This window comes from Lissotriton helveticus, chromosome 12, assembly GCF_964261635.1.
Source record: "Lissotriton helveticus chromosome 12, aLisHel1.1, whole genome shotgun sequence".
NCBI lineage: Eukaryota > Metazoa > Chordata > Amphibia > Caudata > Salamandridae > Lissotriton > Lissotriton helveticus.
The window spans coordinates 306,519,954-306,535,120 of NC_136073.1; the positions used below are offsets into that span (position 1 = coordinate 306,519,954).

General features: G+C 46.5%; 1 protein-coding gene across 1 annotated transcript in view; it reads left to right on the forward strand.

Annotated features, from left to right (window-relative positions):
- The window catches only part of LOC144799804 (cocaine esterase-like), a 557,476-nt gene that overhangs the window by 348,516 nt on the left and 193,793 nt on the right, over positions 1-15,167 (forward strand). The window contains exon 7 of the mRNA XM_078671375.1: positions 885-998. Coding sequence (XP_078527501.1) covers positions 885-998 — 114 coding nt within the window. The remainder of the gene's footprint in view (positions 1-884; positions 999-15,167) is intronic.

Here is a 15,167-nt window from a genome sequence, read left to right on the forward strand (position 1 = left end):
CGGGCGGACCGCCACCGCCTGGCCGATCCGCCCGCCATTGTTATCAACCCCTTAATTGTGTAGTCAAGAACTTAGGATTTCCTATAAAACCAGGCTTTATTTTGTTAAAAAGTGTATTCTGTCTGTATAATTCAGATACTTTAGAGGTTGCTACCAGAAAGGCAAACAAACAAGCAAATTTGTTGCAATTATAATGTTCAGGTTTTGCTTAGATTTCGAGAATGTGCTGCTATTTAAAAACAATTAAAAAAAGGTTAGACTGTAATATTTTTTAAGCTGTTGCTGCAATGTTCAGATAACATAGGACGCTGATTGTGTGTAGAATGATTATGTTTTACTCAGCTTTCATGATGATGTTTCTGAACCTCTCTGGATTGTTTTGGTGCAGTCAGTATCTATATGCATTGCCATCCTTACAGAGCAATTAGCTAGAGGGAAGAAAATCAGACCGTATCTACGTCTCTCATCAGATGAAACTTGTATTTTATAAATATTATCCCATATCTGCGAAACAATAGCCTCTACCTGTGAAATATGGACCGTTAATTTGATAATGCATCAGTTAAAAAGGAATTAAACTGATTCAAAATGGCTTCATCAAAGTGAGCTGCTAATATTATCATTTTAGTTATGCGTACATGATTCATTTCATAGTGTGTACAGTGTGACGTTTCTGATTATTATTGAATTGGACATGCTAATAATAAATGGATACAGTTCTAAAAAAAAGTATAGAAGAATATTGATCAATACAAAATGTCATTTTTTCATAAAACCATTTTCTAAAATGTTGCCAAAAAGATTACTTATTTTTTAATGTTACTTTTTAGCAGTACATCATGGACAAATGAGTCTGAGTTTACTCTGGTTTTCATTTATTTCAGATATTATCCCCATTGACCAAGGGCTTGATCCATAAAGGTATATCTGAAAGTGGGGTTGCATTGCTTCCAGAATTGATCAGCAGCAATACGGATATAACCACCTACGTAAATAACGTAAGTGCTTAGTTTATTTGGTTGATTATGCATCACCACAAGCCTGGTTATAGTAATCTGTTTGTCCTCTGGGTTGCAATCTAGCAATTCTTATAGTTGTGCACAAACAAAGTAGGCTCTTCAGAAGTTTCACTGATTTGAATAAGTATTAAGATGGTATTGAGATGGTTGATCAAATTAGAATATTATAGTATATGTAAACATGTGGGCTAAAGGCCTACAAAAAAAAATTGTATTACAAAATATGCTAAACATAGGCTCTCATTAACACAACAGCTTTAAGGTAATAATTTTTTCAAGACTATTTTCCAAGGTATGGGCTCATGTTTCTTAAACACCACTGTCAAAGAACCGAACATAACACTGAAGGGCCAATTCCGATTCCAGATAGAAGGGCTACGGCTCCGAACGACATTCGGAGCCCTTCCACCCGTATTGGAATGTGCCGGCCGGATTCCTTTCTGACCAAGCCATTCCGATGGGATCCTTTGGAAAGGAATATGACTCGGATATCCGGATGGTTTATGACGGGCTCGGAGAGCCCGTCTGCCATCCGGAAATTCTTCAGTACTTCCCCAGTCGCCTCTTTACGACAGAGGGAGTACGATGGCAGTTTTTCACTGCCTTTTTGTGCCGCTGTTTATGGCACGAAAAGGCAGTCAGAAACTGTATTAGGGGGCCCCCAGTAGTGCCCCTATGGGTGCGAGGCGGCCTGGGGGCACCTATGGTGTCTCTCTCTTGATCCCTGCTCCCGGTGGCAGGCACCTTTGGGTGCCGGCCATAGGGTGCAGAGATTGACTGCACCTCTCCATTTCACAGTGCAGGCATGCATTCCGGGCGGAATGCATGCTTCCATTGCGTAACATACGAATGCGACCAAACAGGGTTTGGTCCCTTCATACTTGCAGGGCCGTAACCGAGGACAGTAGGTTGGTCAGTCACGGTTCCTAACCGATGGCGGAATCGGGCCCTAATAGTTAAAAAAAAAAACACTTGGTGTTAGTTTATATGTAGCATGGTGCAATGGTTAATTAGGTCTGGGTTTTGACCCTGAGCTATCAGCCAGATCTATTGTTTCTACGATACATAGAGTGGATGCTGGTACTCCCCACCTTGCAACCATTGGCCTTTTCTTACCAGCCTCTTTTGACCATAGGCTTGAGACTTTGTCAGTCACAGCTTTGCTCAGTTCAGAGGACAGTCATAAGAGGAGAGTGGCCAGGGATAAAAGCCAGAGGCCTGCTTTTTTCAAGACTCCATAGGGCCACTTTTAAATCTTATCATATATCACAAAAGAAGGCTTAGCTTACTTTTCTGATATATTCCCTATAAGACATATGCCTTTAATTGCTATAGGTGTCACCATGAAATTCAGAAGGGTTCTGCATCATGTTTGTGTCCTGAGCTCCTCAAAAACTTCTCACAAGAGGAAGAATCAAAGAATAGTAAATAGTAAGATGCATTCCAGCAGTTTGGGGCATATTAGTGGAACCGAGAAACAGAGGAATATTTCATGTCTGTGAGAGACAATATATTAGCTCTAAATGGGAGCTAGGGATGATACTGAAACAGCCCTCGAAGGATAGATTGAGCTACCAATTCCCAAAGTAGCCAGCACGATTGAAGAACTGATTACATTGAGTTCTATTACCCACTTCATAATGCAAAGTGAGAGTATCCGTAACAGTCAACGTAGATCAGGCATGCGTCCAGCAGTCTTTGGTTAAAGTTCCAACGAAAAGAGTTGAAAAATAAATGGTAAGCAACAATATTAAAAAAATAAATAAGGAAAAAAAAGCATGTGGTTAGACACTGCCCTCCACTGTTTATAATACAGTGAATTGTGGTATGTTGACATTATGGATGAAGTAACATTGTCCAGCAATTAGGTCAGGAAGAGAGTTCCACAATTTAGCAGCAGTCATTGAGAAGGATCTCCCACCCCATCTCAGCTGCTTGAACCTGGGCACCGTAAGAAGATGCTTACTTGCAAACCTAAGGTTCCTAATGGGGACATAATGATGAAATAATGCTTTAATGCCGTCCGGGCCCCGGCAATAGTAGGCATTATGAGTAAGGCAGAGAGCTTTAAACGTGACCCTACGATCTATTAGAAGCCAGTGCAGAGACCAAAGGTAGGATGAGACTGAATGATGTTTGGGCACATCAGTCACCCGCCTAACCGCAGCATTTTGCACCAGCTGCAGACGCCGCAGCTGTCCCTTATTAATACCCAAATAAAGGGTGTTGAGTAAAAGACACTGCGTGATCTTCTTTATGATCCTTATGAGCCCGAGACAGGTAGCCACCGTCCTACTGATCTGTAAGTTGAAGGACAAAGAATTGTCCAACAGGGCTCCCAGGTTCTTACCATGGGAGACAGGGCCGGGGCAAGTGCCCAAAGATTCGGGCCACCACTCCCCGGACTAGTTGTTCGCCTTGTCAAAAAATAAGAACCTCCGTCCTCTCGCCATTCAATTTAAGATAATTTTTGACCATCCATGATGATACTGCCTGCAAACAGTTTTTAAAATTGCAGGCAGCGTCACTGATGTTATGAGTCATAGACACCATGATCTGCGTGTCATCTGCATATGATAACACTTCCAGACCAAAGGATTTTGCCACCTTTGCTGGCGGGGCAAAGTATATATTAAACAATGTAGGGCTCAAAGATGAACCCTGGGGCACACCGCATAGAAGGGGGGTTGGGTCAGAGTAGAAATTGCCCAGTTTCACTCTTTGGGTCCGCTCACTAAGAAAGGAGGCAAGAAGACTTAGAGCTGAGCATCCGACCCCTACCTCCCTGTGGCGATCCACAAGCCTCAGTGGAGAAAGGGAATCAAAAGTTGCGGTGAGGTCAAGTAGAATCAACAAAGTAGTATGTGCTGCATCCGCCTGTGTGCGAATGTTATCAAGCACCGTGGTGAGCGCAGTTTCGGTGCTATGACCATTTCTGCAGCCATGTTGAGACCCATGATTGAAAAAGCTTTATTCGAGTTATACACTCATAAAAGCACACACATAAAAGTTTACACATTTAAAACTCTAACATACATTGACGATAAATTTCAGATTAAAATACACAGTATACATACATAAAATATTCACCAATGGTAATTAATATAGCTTTCTCATAATATACAGAAACTAAATGCAAGTTAAAATACAAAATCACCCTCTTTGTGGACCATAACCAAAAATGTACAGTCAAAGCTCTTTGCGTACATTTTAGCAACATGTTATAGCTAAAATTCATAATTCTCTCCCACGGGATACGAGGAATGCAATTCCTACAAGCAAGAAAACGGGATTCAAAGCCTATTCGGAGATAGAGCCCTCCGCCTTATGGACCAAGCCCACCCCAGGTATTTTGCCGTTCCTACTACTATAGGCAATTCGGTTGAGGAACAAATAATTCTCAGCCCCTCGACACCACTTAAGACACCAAGGTTCCTACAAACAGGTGCCAACCACAATTTTCTTGGTTTTACATAGGCCTCACACAGGAATAAAAAATGTGCTATACTTTCATTGGGGGCGCCACATGTTGGGCAACACGAACTACTGTTAGTTCCCCAGTTGGACGTCACTGACCTCAGGGGGAGGGAACCTGCCCTTAGCTGGAAAAATAATTTCCTGTCTAGCGGAACAGTTAAAGTGTCCCAATACTGTTCTAGTGCAGGTCTTGTTTTAATTTCCATAAACCTACCCCCCATAGATTCTGAGGTCACACTCCTCCAAAGCTTCTGGTCAATATAATCCCAATATATAGCTTTTATAGTTATTTTACTAGGGAACACTTCCCCAGAGGGATTTTCCCAAAGTTTGGAGAGACCGAGCTCGGCAAGGGCGTCCCTAAGCATTTTTAGCCATGTAATTTTATGGAAGACATCTGATTTAACTAGGGCAGAGAACCCCTCAGCATAGTGTCTAATTTCTGGGGTCGTCCACAACCGTCTCCAATAAAGGATAGGCCTTAAACGGGCACGATCACTAAGCGATCTTCTTCCTAAATCCAGGCCAAGCGGTATTAGAGGGGTACTTTGGGGGAGACTAGTTATCCCTCTCAAGAACCTATTCTCAGATCTCTGGAGCGTATTAAACCTCTCAAAGCCCCAGACTTCAGCCCCATAAAGGGCTGCGCCCAAAGCTTTTGCGTCGTATACCATGAGAACCGGTTTAATAGGCCTGGTTTTGGATTTTACTTGTTCAGCCCGAAGCGCTCCTGAAATCTGCTGGTGTTTCAAAACCGCCTTCTCAATATGTCTTGACCAACCAAATTTACTTGATATCTCCACCCCTAGGTATGTAAAAATGTTTACTACCTCTAGTCTGATACTGTTCAGAGATACCCTAGGTTGGGATTGGCGCTTTTGCCCAAAGACCATCAGCTTAGTTTTATTTACATTAACCTCGAGACCACGTTCCTTACAGAACATATCAAATATGTTCAAGGCTCGCTGGAGTCCTGCCGGGGTTTTGGACACGATCAAGGTATCGTCGGCGAACATCAGGATCGGAACCCTGATGCCCGCCAGCGAAGGTGCGTCCACCCTCGCATCCAACATCCTGTCCACTATACCATTGATGAACAAGGAGAACAGCAGGGGTGCCATGGCACAACCCTGACGTACCCCCCGCTCAACTGGGAAATTGATGGTAGATTCCCCGTTCCTCCCCCACTGGACTTTAGCGAAATTGCTTTCGTGGAGACGCATTATTAATGTGAGCAGTTCAAGTGGGACCCCTATCTTGCTCAAAACACCCCACAGCTTACTCCTGGGCACCAGATCGAAGGCAGCCCTCAGATCTACAAATGCTACATAAAGGCTGCCTTCGCCAAGGAGTACAGTCCCCCACCGTAGCATAGTGAAGCGAAAAATTTGATCAACCGTGCTGGTTGCCAGCCTAAATCCTGCCTGGTAAGGGGATAAGGCATTGTTTTCATCTACCCAGGCCATAAGTTTGTCGACCACCATCTTACCCACAACTTTTTGGATAGTGGCCAGCAAACTTATAGGTCTATAATTTGCCGGGAGCGATCGATCGCCTTTCTTAAAGATCGGAATTATAATTGCCCCCTTCCATACATCCGGGATGTTTGCCCCTTTTGCAAGGGCATTTCCCAGCACAGTCGCATATTTTGCCCACCGAACCTTATCATATTTGAAAATATCTGAGGGAATTCCATCCAACCCCGGAGCTTTCCCCCCCTGCAGTAATGAAATTACAAGTTCAGCTTCTTTAATTGAGAATAAATCTCCCTTGCAAAATACCACAGGGATTGGTTCTATGTCCATTATATCCCTATTTTCCGCATACTGTGGTTGGAAATACTCGACCCATGAAGCCTCATTAACATTATTATCGGGGTTGCTTGGAGTCCCACCTCTGCCCCATTTCATAATTTTCCAAAAGAGTCTTGAATCTTTTTGGCCAGAGGCCTCAAGTAACTCCTCCCAATACTCCTCGTCCCACATCTTCTTAGCCTTGCGAATATTCTCTTTATATTTTTTCCTGGCAGTGCTAATCAAAGCCTTCTCCCTGCTTTTGATTGCCCTGCCCAACTCCAGTCTAGTTGCCCTACACTGCTTGTTAAACCACCTCGCCAATTTGATGGGTGTTTTTCTATTTGCCCTAACTGATTTGATAAAATACGGTTTTATCAAAGAGAAGAATGTGTCATGTATTTCTGCTATTATAGAGGAGCCCGGTGTTACGGGATATACTGTTTCCATGGCGGCAATAGCATTATCCACCTCCAGATTAATGTGCTCCAAGGTGGCTGAATTGGCCAGGACATTAGGCCATTTCACCCTTCTTGAGTCGTTAGCTATAACAGGTACAATCTCACTACCTGACGCTAGCTGGGCAGACGCGGCCTTCCACCATGAGTGGGTAACACTGAGGGGGTTATGATCGCTTTCTATTCTCCCCACAATTTCCATGTCGCCCACTCCACACCATAGCTCAAGACTACAGATGACATAGTCGATCCTGCTCTTGCTATGACCGTTGTCGAATGAACAATTCCCTCCCTGGTCACTTTTTGTCCTGCCATTAAGGGCCCTCAAACCATACTCCAGACATAAGGCATTTAACAACAATACATCCTTAGTCCACCGCTTCACTGGTGAGAGGTTTAGATTTGGGACGCCCCATAGGGCATCTTCCTCTTGTCCTATCGGATGTTCAGTGTTTTCCAAAGGCTCAAAGGTCCTATTCAGGTCACCTGCCACAACCACTGTATTTCCAAGTGACTGGGATTCAAGGGAGGTCGATAGAACTTCAAGGGTGGGGGAATTCCCAGCACTTAAACCCCTAGCATAAATGTTGTAGATGTCTATCACACCGCCCTGTCCTAATGTTAACCTCAATAATTGTATATCCTTGCAGCATAGGTCAATCACTTTTACTTTAACCTGGGAATTCTGCTTGACCCAGACTGTTAGACCTCCCGTAGGTCTGCCCCTAGGGCCCCTTGTTGCTGGTATACAAAAATTTAGATAACCTGGCAGGTAAATTGGATCACAAGCCCACGTCTCCTGAAATAGGCACATTTCAAACCCATTGACAAAGTCAAGCCAATCTTGAGACAGCAATCTGGAGGCCAAACCTGCTATATTCCATGAGAGAAAACTTCCCATGGTATCACCTTTACTGATCCCCTTTTCAGTGGCAACCATGACCGATGATTTAATCAAAATCTCACGGTCGCCGCCCTCTTCCATAACAATATCTGCACAGTTATCCACATTAACATCAATTGACACAAAACATAATGGTGATCTAGGATCACCCCCCCAATCATCCTGACATACCATATTGCCCCCCCTCATATTTCCAAATTCCCTATCCGGGACCGCTCCTGCCAAATTACACATCACATCCCCCTTAGGTGACAGTATTGCCTCCACAGTACTTTCCCTATCCCTTTGTACAACAGAGTCAAAAAATTCAAATGTGTTCCGTCAGCATCCCCATCTCATGTACCCAGCCCCACCCTCAAAGTTATGTGCCTGCTTATAACAATCATTTGGACGCGAGATAGGGGCAGGGAAAGAGCTGGCCTCTACCCAGTGAGGCAAACTAGTTCTCATTGACTCATTACTCCCCCCAGGATGAGTGGACACTGGTCTAGGATAGAAAAAAGTCAAATCCACAACGCCAATCCCACCGATGCTAATATTCCATCCCGGTCTCGTAATCAACCCTACTACCCTTGGATCTTGGAAGTTGATTATGATGCACTCACCCCCCTGCTTTTTTAAAGTGTTCCCAATCCAGTTGACCCTTCTAACCCCAATAATCAGGCCGTCCACACCCCCTGGCAAGGGTCTATTGACCCGTAGCCAATGCATGGCTTTATTTTTTAACATGTCATAAGTTTCCCTTTGACCTTCCAATAAGGGTGGGACATTGGTGAGAATAGCCACGTATGGGTAGGAATCAGGGGTGAGTTGGACCGGGGGAATCCGATTCGAAGGTTTGTTAACATATGGTTTTAATGGGCAGCGATCTGGGACAGCAAGGCTCAAAGGAACACCACTTCCCATAGCCATGATAACCTTATTTCCATCGGCTGTGGTGTTGCCATCCCTTGCATGGCCGCCCCTACTTGCTATCTGGGAGGCAAGCGGACCATTGGATCCAACAACATTCATACCTAGGTTTTTGTCTATATCTATCAGTGTACCCTGGTTACGTTCCAAAGTAGCTGGTAGGAGTGGACTATTATTATTAGCGGCGGGGGCCAAGTTTTTAGAACCATCTTTGGTACCTTTAGTCGTAATGCTATTACAGCTGGTCTTAGTTCTCCCACAACTGTTGTTGTTTACAGAGGGTAAAGGTACTACTGTATTCTTACTATTCTGCCCCTGGTTCTGCTGAGTAGATGCACCACTCGCTATTGGGGGAGTCAGTTCGACCACCGTGGCACCTATATCCCGCTCAGCTAACTTGTGTTTTGCCCCATTCTCTCCCATTTTATTATAAGACTTAATTAATGACTTTATTGAGAAGAAATTATCTAAGCTAGCCTGCTCAAAATGGTCCAATTGTTCTGCTAGCTTTCCAAGTCTAGTCTCAAGGGGCTTTAAAAGGGAGCGTATTAGTTTTTCCAAATCCGATAAACATTCCGGGTTAGACATCAGTTGCCCAGGGGCTGCTAAAATAATGGGGTCTATTTCTGTTGCTATTGGTGCTGGCATCATTGGGTTATCTGTACCTATTGGGGCAACTAATTCCTCCCCCGTTATTGCCCCAGTAGGATTCTCAGCAGGAACATGGGTTACGGGAGTTTTAATGGCCAACTTCCTGACCTTCCTTGCAGGATTTAGAACTTGAGATTTTTTTATAGTTGCCGCCCTTTTCCTCTTTGGGCATGGTTTAGGCTTAATAGCCTGTGCTTGAACACATGCTTTTGATATGGCATTTTGCCCCCTCAATGGTCTGTTAGAAGCATTTGAATGCTCAGAGGATAAGGTGGCAACCACTATATCTACAGGAGAGGTACCCAGTGGCTCATTAGAAACAGATATATCATACAATGAATCATGTGTGGCTGGCAGTACTGTGGAAGATAGCGGGGTGACTAATGCAGGAAAACTTTGACCTATACGTTTATCAAGGGGGTTTTTCATAAGCTCAATCGATAGCCTTCGCCCGGCGCGTCTTTCCCCCAAAGCAATCTCCCTATCTATGTCCTGGGGCAGGCATTTGAAGTACGTATCTAGGGGGCCCATAACCGCCGTCTCCACCTCGCCCATAGAGGACAGCAAAGCAGAGGTATTTAGAGAGCTAGCCATGAATCACACCCCCCTGCTACCTTCAAATAAACTAGGTGATCCGGGTAAACACCAAACAAATAAGTTACATCCAATAACGGGTCTGTAGATATTAAAGGGGTGGCCCAGCCCGGCCTCCTGCGGCCCCGGACGGCCACAGACGGTCCCGCCCTTGTCCCGGGCTTCTCCCGGCGCTCCCGCGCGCTCCCGCGCAGCGGGGATACTAGGAGCTTAATATGGAGTGTAAACACAATAGGTGGAAGGGTAGGAGGGGTCGGGGAGAGCGGCCCAGGTGTAGGTATTCAGGGCTGGCAGGCGCTCCTGGGAGATGCAGTCCCAAAGGAGCACGCACTCGCTCGCAGCCCCGAGTAAGTACTTCCCTCAATATCCCCTTCGAAGCAACAGCAGGCAAACACTCCTCACGCAGCGGGACCCGCGGAGCGGGTTCCGCAAGAAGTATGCTGGTGGCAGGCAAATCCAGACGGGTGAGAGCAAAAGCAGCAAGGCGTCCCACTCGCCGACTCAGCGAGAGCAGTTAATGAGGGCTCGGTGGAAGGGTAGCAGGGGTCGGGGAGAGCGGCCCAGGTGTAGGTATTCAGGGCTGGCAGGCGCTCCTGGGAGATGCAGTCCCAAAGGAGAACGCACTCGCTCGCAGCCCCGAGTAAGTACTTCCCTCAATATCCCCTTCGAAGCAACAGCAGGCAAACACTCCTCACGCAGCGGGACCCGCGGAGCGGGTTCCGCAAGAAGTATGCTGGTGGCAGGCAAATCCAGACGGGTGAGAGCAAAAGCAGCAAGGCGTCCCACTCGCCGACTCAGCGAGAGCAGTTAATGAGGGCTCGGTGGAAGGGTAGGAGGGGTCGGGGAGAGCGGCCCAGGTGTAGGTATTCAGGGCTGGCAGGCGCTCCTGGGAGATGCAGTCCCAAAGGAGCACGCACTCGCTCGCAGCCCCGAGTAAGTACTTCCCTCAATATCCCCTTCGAAGCAACAGCAGGCAAACACTCCTCACGCAGCGGGACCCGCGGAGCGGGTTCCGCAAGAAGTATGCTGGTGGCAGGCAAATCCAGACGGGTGAGAGCAAAAGCAGCAAGGCGTCCCACTCGCCGACTCAGCGAGAGCAGTTAATGAGGGCTCGGTGGAAGGGTAGGAGGGGTCGGGGAGAGCGGCCCAGGTGTAGGTATTCAGGGCTGGCAGGCGCTCCTGGGAGATGCAGTCCCAAAGGAGCACGCACTCGCTCGCAGCCCCGAGTAAGTACTTCCCTCAATATCCCCTTCGAAGCAACAGCAGGCAAACACTCCTCACGCAGCGGGACCCGCGGAGCGGGTTCCGCAAGAAGTATGCTGGTGGCAGGCAAATCCAGACGGGTGAGAGCAAAAGCAGCAAGGCGTCCCACTCGCCGACTCAGCGAGAGCAGTTAATGAGGGCTCGGTGGAAGGGTAGGAGGGGTCGGGGAGAGCGGCCCAGGTGTAGGTATTCAGGGCTGGCAGGCGCTCCTGGGAGATGCAGTCCCAAAGGAGCACGCACTCGCTCGCAGCCCCGAGTAAGTACTTCCCTCAATATCCCCTTCGAAGCAACAGCAGGCAAACACTCCTCACGCAGCGGGACCCGCGGAGCGGGTTCCGCAAGAAGTATGCTGGTGGCAGGCAAATCCAGACGGGTGAGAGCAAAAGCAGCAAGGCGTCCCATAAAAGGTTTTGGTGGTCCATCAAATAGGCACTCAGATGGAAGTTTAGTTGGGATTCTAAGATTTTAGCTGGAACCGGCAGAAGAGAGATAGGTCGATAATTCTTCAATTCCAGCGGGTCCAACGATGGCTTTTTTAAGAGTCGCCTAACTACTGCCACCTTCCAGGCCAAGGTATATTGCCCCTCCGATATAACCAAATTAAGGACAGTGGTGAGATGCGGTAAGATGGCATCTTTTGCACTCTTTAGAACTTTCAAGGGACAAGAGTCCATTGGCGAGCCAGACTTAATTCCTTCTAATAAATGGTCTGTACTCTCCAGAGACAGACTCGGGAAGGAGAGTAAGCTGGGGATCGGGTTATTTCTAGACCTTTCCCCCAAGTCACTTTCACACTGAGTATCTGAGTCCTTATTAAGGTTTTGGGCTTCCAGTTGAGTGTGTATGTCTTGGATCGTAGTGCGAAAGAAAGCTCAGAGCCTGTCAAAGAGCTCCTGTGACACCTCCCCAGGGTCGGTAATTGTAGGAGTAATCAGGGAACTTACAATATTAAAAAGCTCTTTGGAAGATTTCAGAGACTTTAACAAAGAACCTTCCCTTCTCCTCTAAAATGGCCGCCTTATATACCGCCAGACAATGTTTATGCAGGTCTCTGCCCGACGATGTAGGCTCAGTGGCCATAATCATTCCTGCCTCCTACACTCCTGTGTCAGCTTGCGCAGTCTATCAAAAAACAACGGAGCGGAGGGTCTTTTCCTTGGTGAGTAATGAGTTTTTAAGGGGGCTAAAGTGCCCAGTACTTCTACTAGCTTTTTGGAAAGATGAGTTGCTGCTAAATTAGCACTTAGGTGACCCGGGATATGAAAATTTACCAAGGCGGTTGCAACATTATCATTACTAATCAACTTCTGATTCTGTTTTTCAAGTGTGTTCTTATTTTCGGGTTGCGTGTTCCCCGACGCAGAGACCCTCAGACTAAAAGGAATGGCGAAGTGATCTGACCAAGCTAACGGAAGGGGCTCTCCTACCCTAATGCGGTGATCGTTGGAAAAAATCCCGTCTAGGGTGTGGCCCACCACATGGGAAGGGAGGGTGACCAGTTGAAAAAAGCCACATCCATTCATATTTTCCCAAATGTTTGGGTATCATGATTTGCAGAATTCTCTAAGTGAAAATTAAAATCATCAAGAAGTGTGAAACTAGTTCTCTCTAGATAGGGCTCCAAAAGCCTACAGAACCATATGGGATAACAGCAGCCTAGATAACCACCTAAGTTATTTAAGGCACACCTGTGAGAATCTTGGGCTCCATCAAATGGTAATGCAACCATCTCATTCAGGAGGACATGTTTTGGACCTCCTGTTTGCGAATCAGGCTGAGACGGAGGTGGTCGACATTGTTCCTCAGAGCTGGACTGACCACTTCCTGATTCGCTTTTTAATTAAGCTGCCTAGCTTAGTGGTTAAAAACCACCAGTCATCGATCTTTTGGAAGGGTAGAGAATGGAATAAGGTGGTAAAAAATTGGGCCCAACTGCCTTTTCAGGGTCAGTTGTCATTTTATTCCTCCACCTCGGTAGATGAAAACTATCAGACCTACTGCAAGGCGGTGGGGGAAACCCTTGATGTAGTGGCCCGATAAGACGCTTAAAACTTAGGAAACAAATCTCTTCTCCCTGGTATATAGATGAATTAAAACAGCTACGGGAGCATGTAAAAGGGCAGAGAGAAAATGGAGGAAGGCCTACTGGGATTCTGATAAAGAAGCGCTAAAACGGGCTCAGACCCAGTATAAAGAATCGATTGCCAGGGCCAAAGCAGATTATTATGCTGAAGCCATTCTTCAAGCCCCCAATAGCACCAAAGCCCTCTTTAAGATCATCAGGGAGCTTTCAAACCCAGCCTCTGCAAGTAATAAGGTAGTGGCATCACAGGAACTCTGTAGTGAAATGGCTTCCTTTTTTAGGGACAAAATACCCAACATTGTCAGTAAACTCCAACCTGATGGCCCAGATGACACGGGCTCGGATGCCTGACATCGTCTCCCAGAGTACCACCTCCCTGGAAATCATTTATGCCCCTTCGGAGGATTTGTTCAACCAGCTCGCTTTTAGTGTATCGTCAGGCTCCCCCTTAGACCCGTACCCCCATAAAATCTGGAAGATCCTGGGTAAAGAAACCTTTCCCGGGCTATGGAGGATTTGCTGTCAGTCACTGGAGGAAGGGGTGGTTCCTGAGGTTTGGAAACAAGCAGTTGTAACACCCCTGCTGAAAAGACCATCCCTGGACCCCACTGATCCAGCAAATTTTAGACCCATCTCCCTATTGCCATACCCGGTTAAAATCCTGGAGAAGGTTGTCAGCAAAAGTTTGTCATGTTATCTTGAGGACAACTTCTTGCTGGACAGGGATCAATTTGGCTTCCACCCGGGACATGGGACAGAGACGGCGCTGGTAACGGCAATGCAAAATCTGCAAATGCGTGCTGACAATGGTAACGCCTCGGTCCTTGTATTATTGGACATGTCAGCCGCATTTGATACGGTGAGCCAGGTCATGCCGGTTGAGAGACTGGAAAGCATGGGGATTAAAGGTCGAGCCTTGCAGTGGCTACGATCGTACCTGTCAGGAAGACAACAAGCTGTATCTTTAACACTGTTTATCTTTGACATGTCCCCAGTACACCAAGGGGTGCCACAGGGCTCGGCAATAAGCCCAATTTTGTTTAACATCTATTTACGTCCTCTTTTCCCCCTTATTAAGTCTTTTGGGGTAGACCTGGTCAACTATGCAGATGACAATCAATTGATATTCTTCCTGGAGGGGAAACAAGCGGTGTCTTTGGACACCTTCTAGGAGTGTATGTGTCAAACTGCAAGTTGGCTCAGGAAAAACGCCCTACATCTGAATGGGGGGGGGAAAACTGAGGTGGGGTACTGCCCAGCTACCAGAGTGTCCCGACATCTGCCGATAGAATATAAACTCACTCCGGAGGATGAACCTTTGGTTCCGGCTAAAGTGGTACTTAATCTGGGAGTAATGGTTGATGAAAATCTTCAAATGGACATACAAGCTGACAAAACTGCTAGTGTGTGCCTTTCTCTGCTACGAGTATTGCGTACCTATTAGCTCTCCGGGTATTGACAATTGAGTTTGCTGTCTTGATGTTATTTCTTATCCAAGCGCCAGGATACCCGTAGGGTGGCAGTTTTGCGCTATATAAATTCTCATTCCATTCCATTCCATTCCAAATCCTGAGTAAAGTAAGCCCTAGATCCAGGTTGCCGGTAGCAGAGCACTCCGGAGAAACTTTTGGTGGGATGGGTGTTAATAGAGAAATATAGGGCCTGATATTGATCGGCCGGTGATGTGAGAGGTTCCGAGCAACAGGTAGAAGTATCATCCCTACCCAGAATTTCCACCGCGTCTACCTACTCTATCAAATCTCGTGAGGCAATATCTATCAGGGATAGCCTCTACCAGATCAGGGCCTGAGTAGTCATTAGCCCATGTTTCTGTTATAAATACCCAATCAGGATTGCGTTGCAATACAAAATCTTTGACGGCGACATTATTTTTAATCAAAGATCTAAAATTTTAAGGAGCCCCAAGACTACCTTCGCCGTGGCCATGTTGATGACCGGGCTCTCCTCTCATCCCCCCGTAGTTCTGAAGTCACAGAACACACAAGAGGAGGA